Source organism: Piliocolobus tephrosceles, chromosome 1 (genome assembly GCF_002776525.5).
Source record: "Piliocolobus tephrosceles isolate RC106 chromosome 1, ASM277652v3, whole genome shotgun sequence".
NCBI lineage: Eukaryota > Metazoa > Chordata > Mammalia > Primates > Cercopithecidae > Piliocolobus > Piliocolobus tephrosceles.
Window position 1 is genome coordinate 85,136,120 of NC_045434.1, and position 22,219 is coordinate 85,158,338.

General features: G+C 57.2%; 1 protein-coding gene across 1 annotated transcript in view; it reads left to right on the forward strand.

The window, feature by feature from the left end:
• OBSCN (obscurin, cytoskeletal calmodulin and titin-interacting RhoGEF) overlaps positions 1 to 22,219 on the forward strand; it is a 174,429-nt gene that overhangs the window by 140,315 nt on the left and 11,895 nt on the right. The window contains exons 78-86 of the mRNA XM_031935294.1: positions 4,090 to 4,257; positions 5,018 to 5,120; positions 5,503 to 5,632; positions 7,848 to 7,959; positions 17,517 to 17,696; positions 20,471 to 20,567; positions 20,922 to 21,046; positions 21,560 to 21,672; positions 21,887 to 22,106. Of these exons, the coding sequence (XP_031791154.1) occupies positions 4,090 to 4,257; positions 5,018 to 5,120; positions 5,503 to 5,632; positions 7,848 to 7,959; positions 17,517 to 17,696; positions 20,471 to 20,567; positions 20,922 to 21,046; positions 21,560 to 21,672; positions 21,887 to 22,106 (1,248 nt within the window). The remainder of the gene's footprint in view (positions 1 to 4,089; positions 4,258 to 5,017; positions 5,121 to 5,502; positions 5,633 to 7,847; positions 7,960 to 17,516; positions 17,697 to 20,470; positions 20,568 to 20,921; positions 21,047 to 21,559; positions 21,673 to 21,886; positions 22,107 to 22,219) is intronic.

The window sequence follows — 22,219 nt, forward strand, 5'->3', positions numbered from 1 at the left end:
AGGTCCATAGGCCAAGAGGAGGTGGGCGCAGTCAGACTGCCGTCCCCTTGCTGAGTGGCTCTTGTGGTAGATATCATAGGACATCAAACTGCAGGAGGTGTGCGTGGCACATGCCTTCATGGTGTGGCTGGAGACCCAGAGCAGCCTCACAGCAGGTAGGCCTCCACAGAGGGCCTGGAGAGGGACAGCTGGCCTAGGGGCCATGGAGAACGTTCCCCTTGGCCCTCCGCAGGTTCGCTGAACAATCGGCTTGCAAAAGACAAACAGATAGGAGGAAAGGCAGACACATTTATTGAACGTGTAGACACTGGATCCTTCAGAATGAAGACCAAAGACCCAGAAGAAGCTGTCTATTTTAATGCTTAGGTTCCATAAAGTATGGACAACTGTGCCGAAATAGGATTGGGCAAATAGGGTTGGATCTAGTGAGAACAGACTGAGTGGGGACATCCTGCTAGGCCTGTGTGTCTGGATTCTTCCTGGCCTTCTGAGCAGTGTCCTTTCCTTCTGAGTGAGAAGCAGGACCCTTGCTGGTATGGGGGTCTTAGATCCACAGCCAAACAAGGTAGGTCCGATCATTTCTTCATGGCCAAGTTTTACACAGAAAGATGAAGAGAAAATTGGAGTCCTATTTTTAGGCTCTGTGGCTGACTTTAGAGAAAAAGGTGTTCTGGTTTCTATGACCCGCCTTGGGGAAGAGGGATTCTAGTTTCTATGGCAGCCTGGGAGGAGAATGAGGAGCTAGAGACAGGAGGGGAGGAGAAAGAGAGATAATTTTGCTTCTGAGGCTGCTTGGGAGGCCCTCATTTTGGGGTCTTGTTTTCTGAGCCCCAACACTGGGTTCATAGGAGCAGTCTGCCAGGATGGAGAGTGGGTTCACCACGTACAATGTGTTCTCCTCTCCTGTAGGCTTGAGAATGTCTCTCCAGGATGTCCTCAGTCTGACATGTGATGTAGATTCTGCGTCTGTACCCTGCCTGTGGTGGGGCTTAGTGATGTGGTGTCCTGGGGGCTCTACACAGGAGCCTTGGCAGTCTGGCCAGGGTGTCCCCATCAGCAGCCTTGATTCACTTCATTGTTCATTGCCCCAGGAAGAGGTGTCTTTTACCTGCCAGCCTATTTAAAATTATCTCTGAGCCTGGCATGGTGTCACATGCCTGTGATTTTGGCTGCTTGGCAGGCCGTGGCAGGAGGAGTCCATGCACTCCCTGCCGTGTCCCCTCTGCCTTCCCTTGGGGGAGTCTGTCATCTCAGGGAAGTTGCTTGAGCCAGGAAAGGATCTGTGGTATAGAGGGGATGGAAGGGGTTAGAGGACAATGACAGAACAAGACACACCTCCGTGGCTCAGCCAACCATGGAGGTAGGACCCTGTCTCTACCGCAAACACATAGATCCCCTACTGTCACCCCCAGAAGAATGGAAGGCCAGCATGCTGGATGCAGGAGGCTGCTCCACAAGACGCCCAAGCTGTGGCCATTCTTCCTGAGTGCGGGCTTGGTGCCCATCCTCTCCCCTCTGAACCAGCCAGCGCTAGATGGGCTGAGCCCTCTCCTGCCTCGCCCATCGTGGCTGCTGTTCAGGCATGAGTGTCCGTGGCTGTGGTCTGAACAGGGTCGGAATCTTCTTCAGATCCAGCACTGGCTCTGGCATTTATTGTGAAGTGGCTGAACTGAGGCGGAACCAGCAAAGTCCCTGGCAGGGATTGGAGAAAGAGCGCCAACCAAGGCACCGCCCAAGTGTCTGTGTTTGAACCCACTCCTCAGTTCTCAGACTGCAACTACCTGCCTAGTTTCTCTCCTTAGCAGGACAACAAAGTGGAGAAAGAGATCCACAGGGCCACTTCTTCTTTTCCTTCCAAAAGGCCATGCCTCTGACAGTGTCACTTCCCCGTCCCCAAAATTGTAAATCAAAAACTGTGAAGGGCCCAAAATTTTACCCCACTTGCAATCTTGCAAGCCAGCCTGCCAGCCAGATGTAGACAAAAGACACAAGACTCATGGGTCAGAGACAAAGACTTTTTACCAGCAGTGCCTCAGTGTCTCTCATCATTGCCCCCACCCGTTTCTGTGAGGAGGCGATGGAACCAGGTGTTAGTTGCATGCAGGGGTTGCCCCACGAGAGAGAAATCCTGAATCTTAGGAGACTTGGAGCTCTTTTTATGGGGCTGCTGGTACATCTGCCCATGCTTCACTCCAGAGATAGTGGATGACTTCCTACCCTGGGATGCAGAGATGTCTCCCAGGAAAGGAATGGAAGGGTTTTGTCTCTGTTGCCCTGGAACACAGCCAGGCAGATGGGCATCTTCTGCTTCACTCTCCTTACTTTCTACTTTATTCTCTTCTTCTTCTTCTATTCTAAACCTAGCTGTGAGTGCCTTTGCTCAGAGGGCTGAAATGTGGAATCTGAATTCCAGGGAGAATTGTTTTCTCACAGCAAGATGAGGACAGAGCTGCTGGTAGTGTGGCGGCCCTGACAGTAGCTTTGGGGGAGAGAAATGGAACCCAGGGGATGGGCTTAGTGGGGATGGAAAGAGATGTCCTGGAGGGTGTGAGCACAGCTCCTTTCCGGAGTTGCCATAAAGGGGTGCAGAGATCTGAGGTGGTAACTAGAAGGTTTTTGAAAAAAATTATTTAAGATTATTTCTGAGCTGGGTGGGGTTGCTCACACCTATAGTCCCAGCTACTCAGGAGGCCAAGGGGGGAGGATCGCTTGAGCCCAGAAGTTTGAGACCAGCATGGGCAACAGAGTGAGGCCCTGTCGCTACAAAAAGTTAAAAAAAATTAGCCAGGCATGGTGGCGCACCTGAGGCGGGAGAATCACTTGCGCCCAGAAGGTCGAGGCTGCAGTGAGCTGTGATCGCCCCACTGCACTCCAGCCTGGGCAGCAGAGCAAGACTCCATCTCTACAAATATATATGTGTATGTGTGTGCGTGTGTATGTGTGTGTGTATAATGTATATATATGTGTGTGTGTGTATATATAATATATATCTCTTATAGTGCTATACAAATCATAAGTCAGTGCTGGTTGTGACCTTTGTGATTTAAGCAATCTGTGGGGCACACCCGACACTATTGGAATGTGAATCGATGCTGTTTTATATATTTAGACGTTATGTGGGAAGGAGTTCTCCACAGTGAGAGGCTATGCCTTCCGGTCCCTCACCTGGGGAGGAAGCATGCCTTGGCCAGAGAGGTGTAGTCAGTTGTGTGTTCATACCAAGGTGATTTACTTCACATTCTTCAGTCTTCAGATATTCGTATTAGAAGGCTGTGCATTTGGAGGCATGAGAATGTGGCCTGGGAGAGGAGAGTGGAGCTGGGGGTGAGACTTTGGGCTGCCGTGTTCTCCACAGGAGCAGCTGCAGGGAGAGAAGGCATGGAGGGCTGTGGGCAGTGATTTAGAGAAGGGGCTGCAGGCCCTAGACTGGGCAGGCAGGGGTGAAGAGGGGATCAAGGTGCTGTGAGCTGGGGTGCAGTCAGTGCATTAGAGGTCCTCGGAACATTGCAGGACTGCTGAGAGCTGGGGTGACCAAGGACTCAGCTGCCCATAGAGGATGTCCTCTGTGGGGCTCAGGTCCCCTGGCCTGCCCCCTGCCTCTAGCTAGTGTCCAGGGTGGACAGAGAAAGAGACAGACAGAGTGAGAGACAGAGACACAGAGAGACAGAAAGGCGCAAAAGGCACAGACAGAAAAACAGACAGATAAAGACAGAGACGTGGAGTCAGAGACAGACACAAAGGCAGAGACAACAAGGAGACAGAAAGAGAGACAGAGACAGAAAATAGAAACAGACACAGAGATAGAGACAAAGAAGCTGAGTCCGAGACAGACGAAGAAAGATGGAGACAGAGAGGCAGAGACACAGAGAGAATGGGAGCTCATGTCAGCCTCTCCCTCCAGGGTTACAGGTCAACCTGGAAGCTGGACCCGGCAGGGAGCCCGTGCCTGGCCCTTGTGCTGCAAGTGTGGCCCCTCCGTCCCCTCCCCGACCATGACTGCAGCCCCCAGGCCAGGCCCAGCTTCTCCCTGCTAATGGAGTGAGCCCCTGGGTCCCCACCTGAGTGATGGCCCCTGCTTGTCCTTTCCAGATGGGAAACCAGTGCAGGTGGACCCCCACCACATCCTCATTGAAGACCCTGATGGCTCATGTGCCCTCATCCTGGACAGCCTGACTAGTGTAGACTCTGGTCAGTACATGTGCTTCGCAGCCAGCGCCGCTGGCAACTGCAGTACCCTGGGCAAGATCCTGGTGCAAGGTTAGCCTGGAGGCCTTCCTGGGGGAGGAGCCACCCCGACCCTCCCACCATGGCAGGCCCAGCTGCGGCGGGGTGGTGGGACAGTGGGGTGGACATCCAACCATGTTCTGAGGGGATCACTGGGGGCTCCTAGAGGGCACTGGGAGGGGTGGGGACCCTGCAGCCCCTTCCCTGGCATCAGCCTCAGCTCCGTCATGGCATCTCTATGTCTCTCTGTATCTGATGCACTGTGTCTATTTCTGTCTTTGTCTGTCCGTATCTGTATGTCTCTGTCTCTGTTCTTTGATCTCTGTCTCTGTCACCCTGTCTCTGTATGTCTTTTTTCTGTTTCTGTCCTTCTGTCTCTGTTTGTCTGTCTCTATCTGTCTCTCTGTCTCTCTATCTTTCTGTCTCTGTTTCTCCATCTGTCTCCATGTCTCTGTTTCTTTATCTCTGGTCTTGATGTCTGTGTCTCTCTCTTTCTGTCTCTATCTCTGTCTCAATTTCTCTTTCTCTGTCTCTTTCTGTCTGTTTTTCCATCTCTATCTCTTTGTCTCTCTCTCTCTCTATCTCTACTTTTCTCTCTGTATTTCTTTCTCTGTCTCTCCTTCTCTGTATCTTTATCTCTCTCTGTTTCTCCATCTCTATCTTTCTGTCTCTGTGTCTCTTTCTTTGTAAGTCTTTCTGTCTCTGTCTCTATCTCGATATCTGTCTCTGTCTCTCTGTCTCTATGTTTCTATCTGTCTCTCTCTGTCTGTCTTTTCCCTCCACAACCCCACAGTCCCACCACGGTTCATGAACCAGGTCCGGGCCTCGCCCTTTGTGGAGGGAGAGGATGCCCAGTTCACCTGCACCATCGAAGGCGCCCCATACCCGCAGATCAGGTGGGGCCCAGGCCTGCCTGGGGATAGGGCATGAGGGGGCCGGCTCCCACCTGGAGCATGGGGCACGGACCATGTGTTCCCGTGTCAGGGCTGGGCTGGACATGGCCACTGGCCTTCAGCTGAGAATGGGCTTCGTGGGGCTCTGGTTCATTCTGGATGTGGGACACCCCTCAGCTGGGAGGACACGGCCAGGCTGTGTCTTGGCTTCTGGAAGGGTGGGCTCTCTGAGGACCCCTGGGGTCTGAAGGCAGGGCAGCTGGGTCGTGAGCACAGGTAGCACAGCCAGGTTTGGCCCTGAGACAGGACATAGGAGGATGTCGCTGGTAGGGTAGAGCGTGGCCCGAGTCCTGCCTGCCTCACGTGCCTTCCGGGTGGATTCCAGGTGGTACAAGGACGGGGCCCTGCTGACCCCTGGCTGCAAGTTCCAGACACTGAGTGAGCCTTGCAGCGGCCTGCTAGTGCTGGTGATCCGGGCGGCTGGCAAGGAGGACCTGGGGCTCTACGAGTGTGAGGTGAGGGTTGCAGGAGTCAGGACCTGCCTCGGGGCCAAGGCCATCCGTGCCGGCCGTCCTCTGGGGTCTGATTGTGGAGGGGCTTAAGAGCCCAGGCCCTGTCCTCAAGGTGGAGGGCTCTTGGCAGAGGCCAGGGGACACCATACCCACTGCTACACCTTTCCTTGATGACAGGCCAGAGGCCACCATACCACTCTCACCCCCCCGTCACAGGTGGGGGCCACCATGCCACTGTCACTGTCATCCCTGGCCACACTACTGCCCCATGCCCTGGCCTTATTCTTCCTCTGCCCCGAAGCCTCTCCTCGGCTCCCATGTCAGTCTGGATGCCTTCCTTGGCTTCCCTGGCCATTTCAAGGATGCCACTTGGTTTTTGCCTTTGGGGGACCCAGCATGGCCTCATGAATTTTGTCATTCATGTCAAATGGAGTGTCGGTCATCCAGTGTAGCCTGGCCCTGCTCAGGTACCTTTTACCTGTGAAGATGTCCAGCCTACAGGTGGACAGAGCTGCCTTCTGCTCCAGCCACTGTGTCTGCAGGGCTGGGGCAGGGGCTCCCCAGGGTGGGGCCCAGTCCCAGTCCTCCGGCCCTTCAAAGCCTGCAGTGGTTGTGGTGGTCATGGTGGCTGTGTGCCAACTGTAGGTGCCCCAGACCCCAGGCACTGGCCTCTGTCCAGCTCCTCCAGGGGCACTTGTCCGGCCACCACCCCGCACCATGTAGCTGCTGCTGTGAGCCTGTGGGGAGCCTGCCCCACACCGCTCTGGCTGGGGAAGCCAGAGACCCAAGTGAGCTCTTGATTTGCACTAATACCTTCACTAGCCACACATGGGGATTTAAATTTAAATTTAAATTTAAATCAACTAAAGTTAAATCCAAAGCTAGGTGCTGTGGCTCACGCCAGTAATCTCAACAATTTGGGAAGCCAAGGCAGGAAAATCCCTTGAGTTCATGAGTTTGAGACCAGCCTGGGCAACATATTGAAACCCTGTCTCTTAAACAGGGTTTATGTTTGTCTAACTGGTGTGTCATCTCACACCAGTTAGAATGGCAATCATTAAAAAATCAGGAAACAACAGGTGCTGGAGAGGATGTGGAGATATAGGAACACTTTTACACTGTTGGTGGGACTGTAAACTAGTTCAACCATTGTGGAAAACAGGGTGGCGATTCCTCAAGGATCTAGAACTAGAAATAACATTTGACCCAGCCATCCCACTACTGGGGATATACCCAAAGGATTATAAGTCATACTGCTATAAAGACACATGCACATGTATGTTTATTGCGGCACTATTCACAATAGCAAAGACTTGGAATCAACCCAAATGTCCATCAGTGACAGACTGGATTAAGAAAATATGGCACATATACGCCATGGAATACTATGCAGCCATAAAAAAGGATGAGTTCGTGTCCTTTGTAAAGACGTGGATGCAGCTGGAAACCATCATTCTCAGCAAACTATCGCAAGAACAGAAAACCAAATACTGCATGTTCTCACTCATAGGTGGGAATTGAACAATGAGATCACTTGGACACAGGAAGGGGAGCATCACACACCGGGTCCTATTGTGGGGAGAGGGGAAGGGGTGAGGGATAGCATTAGGAGATATACCTAATGTAAATGACGAGTTAATGGGTGCAGCACACCAACATGGCACATGTATACATATGTAACAAACCTGCATGTTGTGCACATGTACCCTAGAACTTAAAGTATAATAAAAATAAATAAATAAAATGCATAGGCAAAAAAAAAAAAAACTAAAAAATTACTCAGACACAATGGTGCACACTTGTAGTCCCAGCTACTCGGAAGGTTGAGGTGGAAGGATCCCTTGAGCCCAGGAGTTGAAGGCTGCAGTGAGCTGAGATCGTGCCATTGCACTCCAACCTGGGTCACAGAGCGAGACCCAGCTTTAAAACATACATAAAATGAAGTTCAGTTCAGTTAAAGATTCGGTTCCCTGGCTGCTCTGGCCCCATGTCCCATGCTCAGAGCTGCACGTGGACAGGGCAGACGGAGAGCATCCTCATCACTGCAGGCGACCCTAGGGCCATGTGGGTCCCCCAGGGATGCTGTGGCTGGGCTGGGGCCCTTCCCCTTGTGGGGGACACCAGGATGGAGGCTGCCCATGCTCCCAACATGGCCACAGGGAGAGGGCCCTGCCCGTGAGAAGCCTTGGGCTCTGAGCCAGCCCTGCTGTCCTTGCAGCTGGTGAACCGGCTGGGCTCCACACGAGCTAGTGCAGAGCTGTACATTCAGAGCCCCACGCTGCAGACCCAGGAGCAGTGCCACAAGGAGCAGCTCGCGGGGGCAGTGGAAGGTAAGTCCCACCCCTGTCCTCGCCACCAAGGCAGCTCCCCACGGCTCAGACCCAGGCTGGACCCTCACAGGCCTGGCCATGTCTGGGGGGACAAGACTCTCACCCTTCCCAGTCAGGGTCTGCTGCCTGGAGGACACTGGAGGAGGGCTGGGCTGGCATTGTGGGGCAGGGAGAGCCACAGATGGGAGATGACGAGGCTGCTGCGGGCCAGGCACTGAGGCCGCACCTGTGTGGGCTGGTGGAGGGTGGGCCCTGAGCCCAGAGCCTGAGTGGAGGCTGGAGAGGTCACTGTGGGTGAGCGGGGTTCCCAAAGCCCTGCTGCGGTCCGGAGAGGGAAAGCCTGTGCACAGAGGCCAGGCCTATACCCAGGGCAGCTCGCCGGTGGTGGACAGGAGGCAGTGGGCAGGAGGCAGTGGGGAGGTTGTGGCAGGAACAGTAGGAAGGACGTCTCTGCAGAGGGCCAGGCCGCTGGGCCCCAGCTTGGCTCCCAGGAGAAGGGGCAAGTGTCAGGGGCCTGGCCCCTCCATTGAGGGTAGCGCTGGTTGTGGAGAGACCTGGCCTGGTGTGGGACTGCTCCTGGGTTCCTGGGAGGGCCTTGGGCTGCAGAATGACCTCACTAGGGATGGAAGGTGATGGGCCGGGGGAGAGGTGGGACACATCACCTCATTCCTCCAGGCTCCCAGATGCTTTATTCAGGGCAGGGGCAGCCAGGATGGGAAGGGGGTCATCGGGCATCCGTCTTGGGCTCCCAGTTGGGCTGCCCGTCTGGACAGGTTTTGAGCCTCCCATCCCTGGGGACATGCAAGTGGAGGCTGGTTCAACAGCTGGCGGAGCTGCAACTCCCACTGTGGGTTGGAATACGTGTCCTCCAAGTCTTAAACATTGGCTCCTGCAACCCCACCTCAGCTGTGTCTCCCAGTGCCCAGTGTCTGAAAGCCAGTTGCCCGTCTGGACCCCACAGAGCTGGGCCATCTTTGATGCCCTCCATGACCCTCAGGGAGACCCCTCCCTTGCTGGGCAAATGTCCTTGTTCCTCAGCCCACACAGTGCCACAGGCACTGGCCAACCCCTGACTGCCAGTGCCCATGTCTGACGTGTCTCTGAGGGCCCTGTGACCTCCGTCAGCCCCACAACTGGTGGCCACAGCACCACACACAACTGCTTCTGGAGCTGCCAGCACCTCAGCCTCCCATGAGTCTTGTGTCTCACGGCCAGGGAGGTGCCCAGCTGGGACACTGGGACACCCAGGGCTGCCTCTTGCTGGTGACAGGAGTGTCCTCCACAGTCGTTCACTTGGCTGTCACAAGTCTCTCTCTGGGTCTGGAGGAGGGGGTGGCAGGGGAGAGAGGCCACCGGTGCCGGACAGGGTGTTGGCGCCTCGGCGAAGTGAGAACGCAGGTCCTTGAAGAGCCTGAAGCTGGAGCCAACACCTCCCCGCTTCTAACTCCTATCCTGCTGCTTTCATCTTTAACCCAGCAGCTCTGCAGCCCGAACAGGCCCTGGCAGGCCTCTGCGGGGTGGGCGCTGCCCCCTTGCTTGTGGATCGCGCTGCGCACGGCTGCACTCCTCCCATGGTCGCAAATACTCACTCTGGCCCACAGCCGATCAGGTGGCAGTTTAGGTACATGAATGAAGGTGCCAGAGAGTATATGGGCCCAGAGGTGCCTGGCTGTCAGCCCCAAGTACAGGGAGGATGAGTGGGGAGGCCCTGGATTTTCCCATCACTCTGCAGTTTCCATCACTGGCCTGCAGGTGGTGGACACCTTGGCTTTCTCTGAGGTCAGCTTAGTCTAAACACACAGAGCCTTTTGGTTAGATTTCATTCTCTCCTCCCATGGGCACTCCTCTCTCCAGGGGGAGCCTGTGAAATACACACTTACACATATGTATACATGTGCATGCACACACATATGCACATACATCTGTGCACATACACACATTTGCACATGTGTGTGCCCAGAAATGCACAGAACGTGTGGCTTGCAAGTGTACATATAGATGCAGGTAGTCCCTGAAATTCACGTGCTTCTCATCTGAGACAGGTGTAAAGCCTTTCTCCACATGGCAATCTAGCAAAGCAGATGGTGTCCCACCCCCAACCCAGAGCTGTGAGGCCGTGTGCCCCAGGCTACGTTACTTGACTTTTCTGGGCCTCCTGCTTGTTTTTTTCCCTCAGGGTGCTGGGAAGGGTCACTGAGATGTGAAGGTGCTAGTGGCCTGTGGACCGCCCACTGGCCAGCTGGCTAGGGCTGGGAGAGGGCCATCTTTGTGTCCTGATGATTCTGCCCGGGAGCTGCAGAGGAGGAGTCCTTGAGGTGAACTGGAAGGAGGAGCTGCCTGATCCCAGATGCGTTCCATCCCATATCTGGAACCACAGGCCCCATCCTGCTGGCTCTGGGGAGGAAGGCAGCTAGGAAAACCAGGAGAGACCATGGAGTATGTGGACTGAGGATGCTCCTATAGGGAGATTTGGGCTGACGCTCACTCGGAGCTCAGCACCCTGCCCAGGCATCCCCTGGGGCTGTTCTTGGCAGGACTTCTGTGGCTTTGTGCCACAAAGCTCAGGCGTGCCACTTTCAGGACTCCAGAGTCCCTCTCTCCTGAGGACTTTTTGTAACAGAGGCCCCAGCTACCTCAGCCTCAGTGTAGCTGCTGGCTCCCTATGCAGCCACAGGCCATGTATTCCCTTCTAGGACTTGGTTTCTGTGTCTGAGAAGTGGGATTGTAGGTCTGACAAATTCACAGGGCTCCCTTGGCACATGGGTTGAAGGAGAAGCTGGGATTTCTGTGCTGGGAGCATAGGTAGGGTCTTCATTCTCCCCCCAGACCCTCAAGACCCTGCAAGACCCTCGAGAGGGACAGTGGGTCCTGCCTTCACGAGGGGACACATTGTCCTCAGCCCTCATTCCACAGCCACTCAGGACAGGCATCGTCACCTCCATGTCAGAGACCAGAGAACTGGGGCTCTGAGTAGACAGCCTGCCCAGGGGCAGCTTGGCAGGTGACTATAATGCTGTGCCACTCAGATAGCTCAGCCCCCGGCACTGGCTGGTCTGTAACCCTCGCTATTCCGACTGTTTTCTTTGTAGTCACTGAGCAAGAGACTAAAGTCCCCAAGAAAACCGTCATCATGTAAGTGCAGGCGTGTTCCTAACCTTCCTTCTGACTGCAGTGCCTCCTGCATGCCACTGACCTGCCTGGATCATGCCTGTGTGGCCTAGCCACCTGCTTGCCGCCTGTCTGCTCACATAACATTCATCCTCTGACTGCCAGCACCTTACAGGTACTTGCAGTTACCTTGCATAGGCGCCTTCCCCTGGGGCCTCGATTACCTCCACACTTCACAGCTGTCTCTTCCAGGGCCTCAGTACACTCCATGGTCCCACTGTTTCAGCAGAGTAGACTTATTCCACACACTTCACAGTGGTTCATCCAGGGATTCATCAGGTGCTAGGCCTAAGAGCTGCTTTCCTCAGTGGGCCAGAGACAGAATTCTAATCCTCAGCACCCTGGGATTTACAACAGTGTTGTCCAACAGAACTTTCTGTGATGGTAGAAATGTTCTGTATCGGCTGGGCACAGTGGTGCACGCCTGTAATCCCAGCACTTTAGGAGGCCAAGGTGGGTGGATCACCTGAGGTCAGGAGTTTGAGACCAGCCTGGCCATCGTGGTAAAACCCTGTCTCTACTAAAAATACAAAAATTAGCCGCGAGTGGTGGCGGGCCCTTGTAATCCCAGCTACTCGGGAGGCTGAGGCAGGAGAATTGCTTGAACCCGGGAGGCAGAAGTTGCAGTGAGCCAAGATCACGCCACCGCACTCCAGCGTGGGTAACAGAGCTCGAGAAAAATAAAAAGAAATGTTCTATATCTCCCCTGTCCACTACAGTAGCCACTAGCTACATGCGTCTTTTGAAGCATCTGGAATGTGTCTAGTGTGATTGAAGGACAAATTTTAAATTTTAATTTTTGTTCATTTGAATTTAATTTACATAGTACACACTCATAGTGGACAGCACAGCCTTAGGGCCCTTAGAGGTCCCCTAAGCCTGATTTTCACATTTGGAAGATGGAGAAACTGAAGTTCAGGGAAGAGAGGAGGTTAGCTCCGGGTGGCTAATGATTGGAAGCCAGCGGAGATCCCACTTCCCCAGTGCCACGCCCACCGTCCCTTTCTTCATCCTTCAGTGCCTCAAGGATTTAGCAAAATCACACATGCTGCTTCTGCTGCTGAAGTAACACAAGAGGACCAGAACTGGGTGAACCCATAAATGTAGGGTTGGTTTTGACCTGAATAATCTGAGAGGACTTCCAATAGAAGGTGTGTGCAGGTGGGAGTGATGGAAGAGCTTGCAAAAGCCAGGAGGCAGGAAAAACTGTGGTTTCCTAAGGCCAGATGGCTGAGAAGCTCCAGCACGGGAAAACTCTTAGTTCTCAAGGGGCCTACAACCTCCAAAAGGGGCCTTCAGTTGGCCCTATTATGGGAAAATCCCATTGCCAGACATTTGTTGAGATCCTGGGTTAACCCTTCCTTGGCTTTCTCCCTCCTTCCCTAAAGCAAGTTGCTCCTATGATGATGCCACCCCACAATAGATGGGACTGCCTGGATGCTCATGAGCACCCCACTCCTGGAGGTATGCAACGGTGCCAGAGCCTCACATAGATTAGTTCTACATTTTGTCCCTTTGGGAGCACTATTGTTATCTACATTTTATGGATAAGAAAATGGAGGAGCAGAGATGGAGCCAGAATGTCCCACTGGCAAAGCTTCAGAGGCGACTCATGCCTAGAGAAGGGAGGACCAGGTGATTTACAAGCGTACAAGTCCACTCTTTTCCAGGCTTAGGAAGGTGGGAACCCTCACCATGCAAGAATAATTTACCCACTCAGCTTGAGGAATGGAGGGAGCCAACTGCATAGGCATGGCGCTGAACCCAAGGGTGGACCACACAGGGAGAGGCACCAGGGAGGCAATAGACCCGAGAAGGAAACAGGGCTTGGAGGCAGACCCCATGTGCTGTGCTTGCAGTATCAGTACAGGATGCCCATGTGTCCTTGTGGGGGTAGCAGTGAGTCCAGCATCTGGGGGGATATTTAGGAGTCCCCATCCCCATCCACCTGTTGGGCTGCACTCAACTTACCACCCTGCATCAGCAGATCGGGCAATATGAGGTGAGCAGATGGGGCCTGGTCCAGGCTCTCAGCAACAAGCGTACTGCCCTAGAGCCTGGGTGTGAGGCAGGAAAGCAGCCTGTGGGCATGAGTGGGCCTCATCTCTGAGCCTCAGCTTCCCCATCAGTTCAGTGGAATACATCACTCCCTCCTTAATAGCTGAGGGCTGGAGGAGGCAGGACCTGTCATTGCTGTGCACCCCAAGGGGTGGTCACACATCTCTGGGCTCATCCCTGGGAGCAACTGCTTCCAGATGGAGCCCTGAATTAGACGAAAGCAAAGCTAAACGAGAGAGGCAGTACCTTGGCCAAAGAAGACAGCTGGCAGTAGCTCACTTGGTGACAACTTTGTCACCTCATACATGCCACATTCCTTGTCCTGAGCTTGAGGGAAGTGCAGGGCTGAGGGAAAAATGAGTAATAGTCAGGGAACTGATATGTGTTGTGTGTTACTCAGCACGTTCTGCTTCCCTACCTGTTACTCAGTTTGCTCTCAGTGCTCAGCAAGGTCAGGGACACCGGACACCAGAGGAGGACCTGGGTTGACTGCTGCACTTCTCCCTCTTGGCCCCAGGCAGATTTTGAGCCTCTTTGAGCCTCTCTGTCCCCTATAAAGTGGGATCAGACCCTCTCCCAGGTTACTGCAGAGTCAGACAAGAGAACTTGCAAAGTGCTCCATGCACAGCCACATACAGCCGACCTTGCATTCTGCCTCCATCACTCCACCCCAGTCCCATTGTGGGAGATGGAACCAGGCAGGAGGAAGGGCTTGTCTGATGGCACATGGCTCATCACGGCCAAGCCAAGTCTGGGGGCCAGGTATCCAGCCAGGTTCCTTTCTTGGCCTGCCTAAAGCCTTTCAAGGCCTCACACTCTCAGACCCAAAGGCTAGGAGAAAAGGTCTGACTGAGCTCAGCCCCCACCCCACCCCCGCGGCATGAGCTGTCCGGCCCATCCCTGGCTGAGGATTTTCAGGGTGTGCAGTCCCTGCCCTCTTAGAGTTGGCCATCACCGTCCCCCATGATACAAAGCACAAAGCCTGCTGGTGGGATGGACCTGGAGGGGAGACTGTCACTGGGGCCACTGCACTCAGGATGTGACCCAGTTTTTGGAGGCACTTGCCTTTGCAGTGCGGCACGGGCCTCCCCACGTACCTCACCTCTTGTTTTCAGATCTGCACACCAGAGACTGAGGTTGGCCACATGGGATCTTGTGCTTTTGTTTCTTTGGTTCTATGGCAGGCGGTGGGGGACTCTACAGGTTGGGCTCACATGCATGTGTAAGAGTTCTTTGTGCACTCTCACCGCTCGCTTGCTGGTACAATAACCTGAGCTCTTACGCTGCCCTGGCGTAAGAGCCCATCTTTTCTCGGGCCCTCTCCTCCTTCCCCCAGAGAAGAGACCATCACCACTGTGGTGAAGAGCCCACGTGGCCAACGACGGTCCCCCAGCAAGTCCCCCTCCCGCTCACCTTCCTGCTGCTCTGCCAGCCCGCTGAGGCCGGGCCTACTGGCCCCTGACCTGCTGTACCTGCCAGGGGCTGGCCAGCCCCGCAGGCCTGAGGCAGAGCCAGGCCAGAAACCCGTGGTGCCCACACTGTACGTGACAGAGGCCGAGGCCCACTCTCCAGCTCTGCCCAGACTCTCGGGGTCCCAGCCCAAGTGGGTGGAGGTGGAGGAGACCATTGAAGTCCGGGTGAAGAAGATGGGCCCGCAGGGTGTGTCTCCCACCAGAGAGGTGCCCAGGAGCTCATCAGGGCATCTCTTCACGCTGCCCCGTGCGACCCCCAGAGGGGACCCCAATTCCAACAACTCCAACAACAAATTGCTGGCCCAGGAGGCCTGGGCCCAGGGCACAGCCATGGTCAGCGTCAGAGAGCCCTTCGTCTTCCGCATGGATGCCAGAGGCTCTGTGGACTGGGCTGCTTCTGACGTGGGCAGCCTGGAGCTGGAGGAGACCGGCGTCACCCTGGAGGAGGAGTGCACCATGGAGGAGGCGGGAGAGGAAGAGGGGGGAGACGGAGATGCCTTTGTGACGGAGGAGTCCCAGGACACACACAGCCTTGGGGACCGTGACCCCAAGATCCTCATGCACAATGGCCGCGTGCTGACACTGGCTGACCTGGAAGATTACATGCCTGGGGAAGGGGAGACCTTCCGCTGTGGTGGCCCTGGGCCCAGCGCCCCTGATGACCCTCCCTGCGAGGTCTCGGTGATCCAGAGAGAGATCGGGGAGCCCACGGTGGGGCAGCCTGTGCTGCTCAGTGTGGGGCATGCACTGGGTCCCCGAGGCCCTCTCGGCCTCTTTAGGCCTGAGCTCCGTGGGGCATCACCACCAGGACCCCAGGTCCGTAGCCTTGAGGGCACCTCCTTCCTCTTGCGGGAGGCCCCGGCTCGACCTGTGGGCAGTGCTCCCTGGACGCAGTCTTTCTGCACTCGCATCCGGCGTTCTGTGGACAGTGGTCAGAGCAGCTTCACCACAGAACTTTCCACCCAGACCGTCAACTTTGGGACAGTGGGGGAGACGGTCACCCTTCACATCTGCCCAGACAAGGATGGGGATGAGGGGGCACAGCCCTGATGCTGCTGCCATGGTAGCTTGGGGCAGCAGGGAGAGGGGCATGCCCTTGAGGCCTAGGATGCTGCCCAGCCTCAGCAGCAGACCCTAGGAGCCTCCTGAGGGCCTCCCTGTCACTGGTCCCAGGCCCTTCTTACCTCACTCAACTTCAGCCAGGAGGACTGGGTGGCGCTTGTAACGTCAGAATGACTGGCTCAAAGACCTGAGCTCTGGGCTCTTTCCTCTCAGCCTGGCAGGAGCCTCGGGACTGTGGATGAAGGATGTGGCCTTGGGCATTTGTCCTGTTCCACATGGACCTGGTCCATCCCTCCTGGCCACAGCTGCCAGGCCTGGCATGGCCTTGCCTCTTTTGCAGTCTTGGTGACTGAGACCCTTGGGTGGGTGCTTCCCAGCTCTGCAGGCCCTCCTGGCCTTCTCTGCAGGGTGGACATGGGGTCTGTGTGTGGGCAGCAGCCTATCTCTCAGCAAGAATAAAGTAGCTTCCCGCACACCTCTCTGACTCTCCTTGCCTCTCCACTGGGCAGCCCTGGGTCCCCTCCACCTGCAGCCCTCAGGGGAGCCCATACCCTCATCTGCCCTTGACTGTGAGGTCCCCTGGCTGGCCACTGCCTGTGGAGTCCTGGCCCACCCTGGGGTCCCTGAGTGGACCTGCGACAGCTGGTTCCCATCATGGAGGGGCCACTCACAGGGGCACACGGCACGGCCAGAATAGCCAATCATGCTCCTTCCTAGCATGCTGGGTACCAGACAGGCCTTCCCCAGCCCTGGGCAGCTGGGACTGTTGTCATGGCAGACGTGGGGATGTGGTGACCCCGTGGGGCTCAGGATCTCAGCATCAGGGGTCAACTTCATTGTCTCTGGCCGGACGATCCCAGCACCATTAGAGGACAACCCCACGCCCTCCAGCTCCAAGGCTGGCCCAGGGGTCCTGCTGACTGCGTTGGAGTGAGGAGGGTAGAGAGGAGGGTGCCCTGGCAATGTAGAGAGCAGCCCGGGTCTCCTCTCCAGGCTGGCGACTGGGGATGCAGCAAGAGCCCTCAGCAAGGGCGTGAAGACACAAACAAGGCGGGAGGCTTGGGGCAGGTGACCTGCTGGACCCGTGTGCGAGGTGCCTGGCTGATGGCCAGGTGGACGGGGAGGCTGCCGAGGGGGAGCTGCCAGTGGGGACCATGCCCAGCAGGGCTCTAGAGGAGTCTCTTACAGCCAGCAATGGGCCAGGTGGAGCAGCCGGGGCTGGGGTTGCAGGCGGAAGGGAGGGCAGATTTGGGTCACAGGTGGAGAGAAAGCCCCTGACAGGCGAGTTCAGGCAGGGGCTGCCCTGGGAGGGAGGGCCCATCCCCAGAGAGGGGTCCACGGTCATGGCCACCTGGACACCCACTGAACCCGAGCTTCCTCTGGTTCTCGCCTTGGCACCAGGCTGTGCCCAGGTTTGAGGAGAGGCCAGCCCTGGTGGGGGGTTGCCATCAGTGGCAGAGCCAGGGCCTGGGGCGGGTATCCAGGCCCGGCTGCTCCCTAGAGGTGGTGACACTCTCCCGAAGGTTCCCGGGGAGGATGGGCCTGAGTTCTCAGGGAGTCTAGGAGGAGGAAGTGCCTGCCTGCAGCATAGGTCTGTGGTTTTTTTCCTCTCTGTGTCCCAGGCCTCCACCTCCAGGCAGTCTCCTGAGAGGGGAGTGGGTGGGGAGGAGCCCAGTGTTGGACCACCTGGGCAGTCTCTGAGGAGGGGGACGGGGTTCCTGGAGACCCCTCTGGAGGCTGCAGCTATCCCAGACCCCTGGGTCTCACTTGCTCTGCACTCATCTGCCTCTTCTACAGACACCACCCTGGAGCGAGTGGACCAGGAGATCACATCCGTCCTGGAGAAACTGCTGGGCCCCAGGGTGCCAGACCCCTTCACAGGGGACTTCACTGGCCCCGGCCCCTGCCCCGGGGGGGCACCTGCACTCCAGGAAACCGGCTCCCAACCTCCAGTCACCAGATTTTCGGAGGCACCCGGTGAGGCCCAGACACATGCTGACAACAAGACCCCCAGGGATTGACCCCAACCTGGCTGTGCAACGTGAAGGGTACCCATCACATGGGCATGAACTGGCTAGGCCCCAGTGACTCCGATTTGGAATCCCAGTGGCTCCATGCACTGGGGGTCCTGGGCCAAGCCTACCTCTTGCTTGGCCTCAGTTTCCCCGTCTGAATCTAGGCACAGAATTGGTTCTGGAAGGTTCCTCCTGCTCTGAATCTGTTCCAGGAGCCAGAGGCTTCCCATGGTTAGCCTGTGATGGCAAATTCAGGTGCCCTGTGCTCCTCAGTGGACAGGGAGGAGGGGGAGCAGGGGGTGAGAAAGGGGAGGAGGAGGGGGATGGAGGGGGCAGAAGACAGGAAAGGAGGAGGAGGTGGAGGAGGGAGGGGCAGAAGCAGCCAGTACCCGAGACAGACCAGACCAGACTGGCTGCTACAAGAGCCAGCTCTGTGGGTCACTCAAGCCCCTTCCCCCCAGGTGTTATGATCACCCAAGCCCCTTCCCCCAGGTGTTGGGGTTCTCCTGTTAGGAAGCACTTTAACTGCTTCTTCTTTTTTTGTCTTTCGGACGGGGTCTTGCTCTGTCACCTAGGCTGGATTGCAGTGTGCAGGGGTGCGACCACAGCTCACTGCAGCCCCAACCTCCTGGGTTTAAGTGATTCTCTCACCTCAGCCTCCCAAGTAGCTGGGACTACAGGTGCATGCCACCATGCCCAGCTAATTTTTTTTATTTTGGGGTAGAGATGGGGTCTTGCTGTGTTGCCCAGGCTGCTCTCAAACTCCTGGGTTCAAGCCATTCTCCTGCCTCAGCTTCCCAAAGTGCTGGGATTACGGGTGTGAGCCTGGCTGCCAACCTGCCCGAGCCCTGGCCTCGCTCCAGCCCGGTCCTCAGGTCCCCGATCAAGGAACTTTTCCTAAAGGGACAGATAGTGCATCTGGGGAAACTGAGGCCTGGGTTGGGGGAATCTCATCCAAGTCCCTGCTGCTACCACAGGTGGATGGGGGCCTGGAGTCAGGCGTCCAGAGAGCCATGAGGACAGGGCTGAAGCGAGGCCAGAGCTGGGGCAGGATGGCAGCCAGGCTCCTCCCCTGCCCCGTCCAACGTTCTCTGCATCTTGCTTCTGTGGGCTTCTCGGGTCCATGCCCTTCTCCTTCTCATTTGGCCCAGCCCCAGCCTTGGTTGTCTTCACACAAAAGACCATCACAGACTTGCATCCTGTGTGCCTACCCACTCTGGTCACCCCACACCATCTTGCAGGGCCTTCCCTGATGCAGCCTCCCTGGCCACCCCTACCTGGTTCCATCACCTTGGAGAAAGGCCATCAGGCTGGAGCCAAACAGGATGAGACCTCCAGGGCTCAGTGCCCTCCCCAAGGACAGCACAGGACAGTCCCCCACCATGGTCTCACGCTTAATCCCCTGAACACATGCTCCAATAGTCCCACAGTCCCTTTGTTGCTTCTGTGGCCTCCCGCAGGGCTAGGTGGCATAGGGTTCGGGGCAAGCAAGCCGCCTTCCCCAATGAGATGAGAGGGCCAGCCCCTCAGGTCTGCTTCCCCACAAGAGGCACGGAAGCCCCCAGGCCTTCAATGAGCGCAGGCTCCTCCCTCTAGCTGCCTGGGCACCCTGGGGCCACCTAGGGCCAAGGGGCGTCTCTCTAGGCCCCAACTTGGTGTACATTTGCTCCGTTTGCCTATCATGGGGCTGGCTGGGCGCAAGGCCTGGCCCAGGAGAAGGGGCACGGCATCCCTGTCACCCTGGGAAATGGTCTCTTCTCATTCTTCTGCCTGTCACTCTTCCCCATGCAGTGACCGAAGGCCGGTGTCCGTAAGGGAAGGACAAGCAGAGGCTGGGGCAGGGGTCTGGGAGGACTAGCCCTGGCCCTCACTCGAACTCTGCCTTGTGGGTGGAGTGCACCCTGCCACATCCAATGGGCTGTGTGCCAGGGCCACAGTGGTTGAGCAGACAAACCCGCCCCAGGTGCCGCTTGGCCCATCCGGAGCAGATCGTGGGCTCCTTCACAGGCCTGACGCTCGTTCACTCTGCCCGATGCTTCTGCAGAGTGGGCATGGGTTGGCCTGCTCTGGCCATGACCCCACCGGCCCTGCCTGTGGCAGACACCCTTCCCACTCGTCCACCTGCTTGAAGCTCAAGTGTACTCCCACAGCCACCTGCCCTGCCTGCGCTGCCTGTGCCGCCGGCCGGGGCTGTCCCGAGCCCCACTCCTCTACCCAGTCTGCCCTGGGTCTCTCCTGTCCTCTCCCTCTCAGCTGGGTGGAGCGGTGTCAAGGGCCCTACCTGTGACCTCTGGGCAGCCCCATGGGGTGATGCCCTGGCCCTCTGGATCCTGCCCACCATTGTTTGCATGCTAGGAACTGTTGAATGCTCCTGGCACACACGGTGCTGAGACAGAGCTGCCTGCCCTGTCTGGCTGTCAGGGAATGTTCTAGAGAGCAGAGGCCACCACATCCAGTTGTTAGCCTGGCGGGTGGGCAGGGGACCCTCGGGGCTGGTGGCACCAGGTCAGATATGGAGGGTGCTTGGCACCTGGGCTCTGCAGGGTGGCTAACTGTACATGCTTGAGCTGTGGGCTGGGTACTGGGTTTGGGGCCTAGGACCTTGCCAGGATCTCACCCACGGCCCAGGGCCCCCGGAGCCCAAAGCTCTGCCTGGGCTTTCCTAGCCTGGGAATGTGGGGACCTGTTGCAGGTACCACCTGGGCTCCATCTCATGAGGCCCTCATCTCCCAGCAGCCGTGCCCCAGAGGGTGCCACAGCCCCTCCTCCACGAAGGCCCAGAGCAGGAGCCGGAGGCCATTGCCAGAGCCCAGGAATGGACTGTGCCCATTCGGTAACCGCCCCAGACTGCTGGGTCCTGCAGTGGGGACCAACCCCCAGGGGACATCTCCGGGCAGGCAGGGTAGGGCACGAGTTACCGCGGTGTCCTCACAGCCCTCCACTCTTTGCCAGCAGCCACCGCAGGCATGGCAGGTCTGGGAGGAGAGGCCACCCTTGGGATGAGAGGTGTTGGGGGGCCCCCTCCACACTAAAGGCTGGGCCCCCGTCTGTACATCTCATCCCAGAGAGGCTTTGCTGCAGCCCCTTCCGAGTGGTGAGGAGCAGGGATACCCTATCTCATCGGGAGGCCTGGCTGCTCAGAACGTATGGGGGCCTGGCAGAGCCTCACCCCACTTCCTAACCCCAGGATGGAGGGTGCAGCCAGGCCTGGGGCAGGCACAGGGGAGCTGCTCTGGGACGTCCACAGCCACGTGGTCACGGAGACCACACAGAGGACCTACACATACCAGGCCATCCACACACACACCGCAAGTACGGGGTTGGGCCCAGCTGGGTTATAAGTGTGATCCCCATACCCCCTGCCCAGGGCTGGGGGGCATTTGCACATCTGCAGAGGCCACCCAGCCTGTCTCAGCCCTGCCCCAGCCTGGGATGCCCACATTCTACTCAGTGTGTCCCCTCAGAGGGGCCAGAACCCTCCACTGGGGAGACGCAAGTGGCAGTGAACTTGGTGTTCATAGGACCCCGTCCCTGAGAACGGCAGCCAAGTTAGTGAGCTCTGCTGGCCCCACCAACTCCTCCTGATCACCTGGCCAGCTGAGGTCAGAGTGGGAGAGGCAGTGGTTCCATTGAAGGAGCACCCCTAACTGTCAGAAGCCTGGGCAGTCAGGATGGGGTGCTGTTGCTTGGGCTGTGGGGGGCGTTCAGTTGCCCACAGTGGATCTCAGGGCCTCAACAACCACCCAGGCATGGTGGGCTGTGGCTGGCACTCAGGGTTGTGTGGCTGGGGAGGTGGTTTCCATGGTTCCCTCCTTGCCCTCCCAGGGCCCCCATCCATGCAGGTAACCATCGAGGATGTGCAGGCACAGACAGGCACAACGGCCCAATTCGAGGCTGTCATTGAGGGCGACCCACAGCCCTCGGTGACCTGGTACAAGGTAGGTGTGCAGGTCCAGGTGGGCGAGATTCGGGGATGGCCCCAGGATCTGGGGGACCCACGGGAGATGGGTGCAGTCCACACTGTGCACTTCCTCCCATAGCCCCTCCAGACTGGACACACAGCAGGTGTCGGAAGCACTGCTCGGTGAAGGGTGGGGTGATGGGGTCCCCCAGAGTGGGCTGATGGCAGCCCTGCCGATCCTGTGCCTCCAGGACAGCGTCCAGCTGGTGGACAGCACCCGGCTTAGCCAGCAGCAAGAAGGCACCACATACTCCCTGGTGCTGAGGCATGTGGCCTCGAAGGATGCCGGTGTTTACACCTGCCTGGCCCAAAACGCTGGTGGCCAGGTGCTCTGCAAGGCAGAGCTGTTGGTGCTTGGGGGTGAGTTGGTCGACCCCTCCTGGGCCCAGGCTCTGCAGCTGGGCTGGCCAGGTACAGGTCTTGTTTCCATGGGGCAACCTCTCTTCCCATGGGTGGTCCCTGGGTGGGTGTGGTCCCTGGGTGGGTGTGGTCCCATAGTCTTGGGTCCAGGAAGCAGCTCCCAT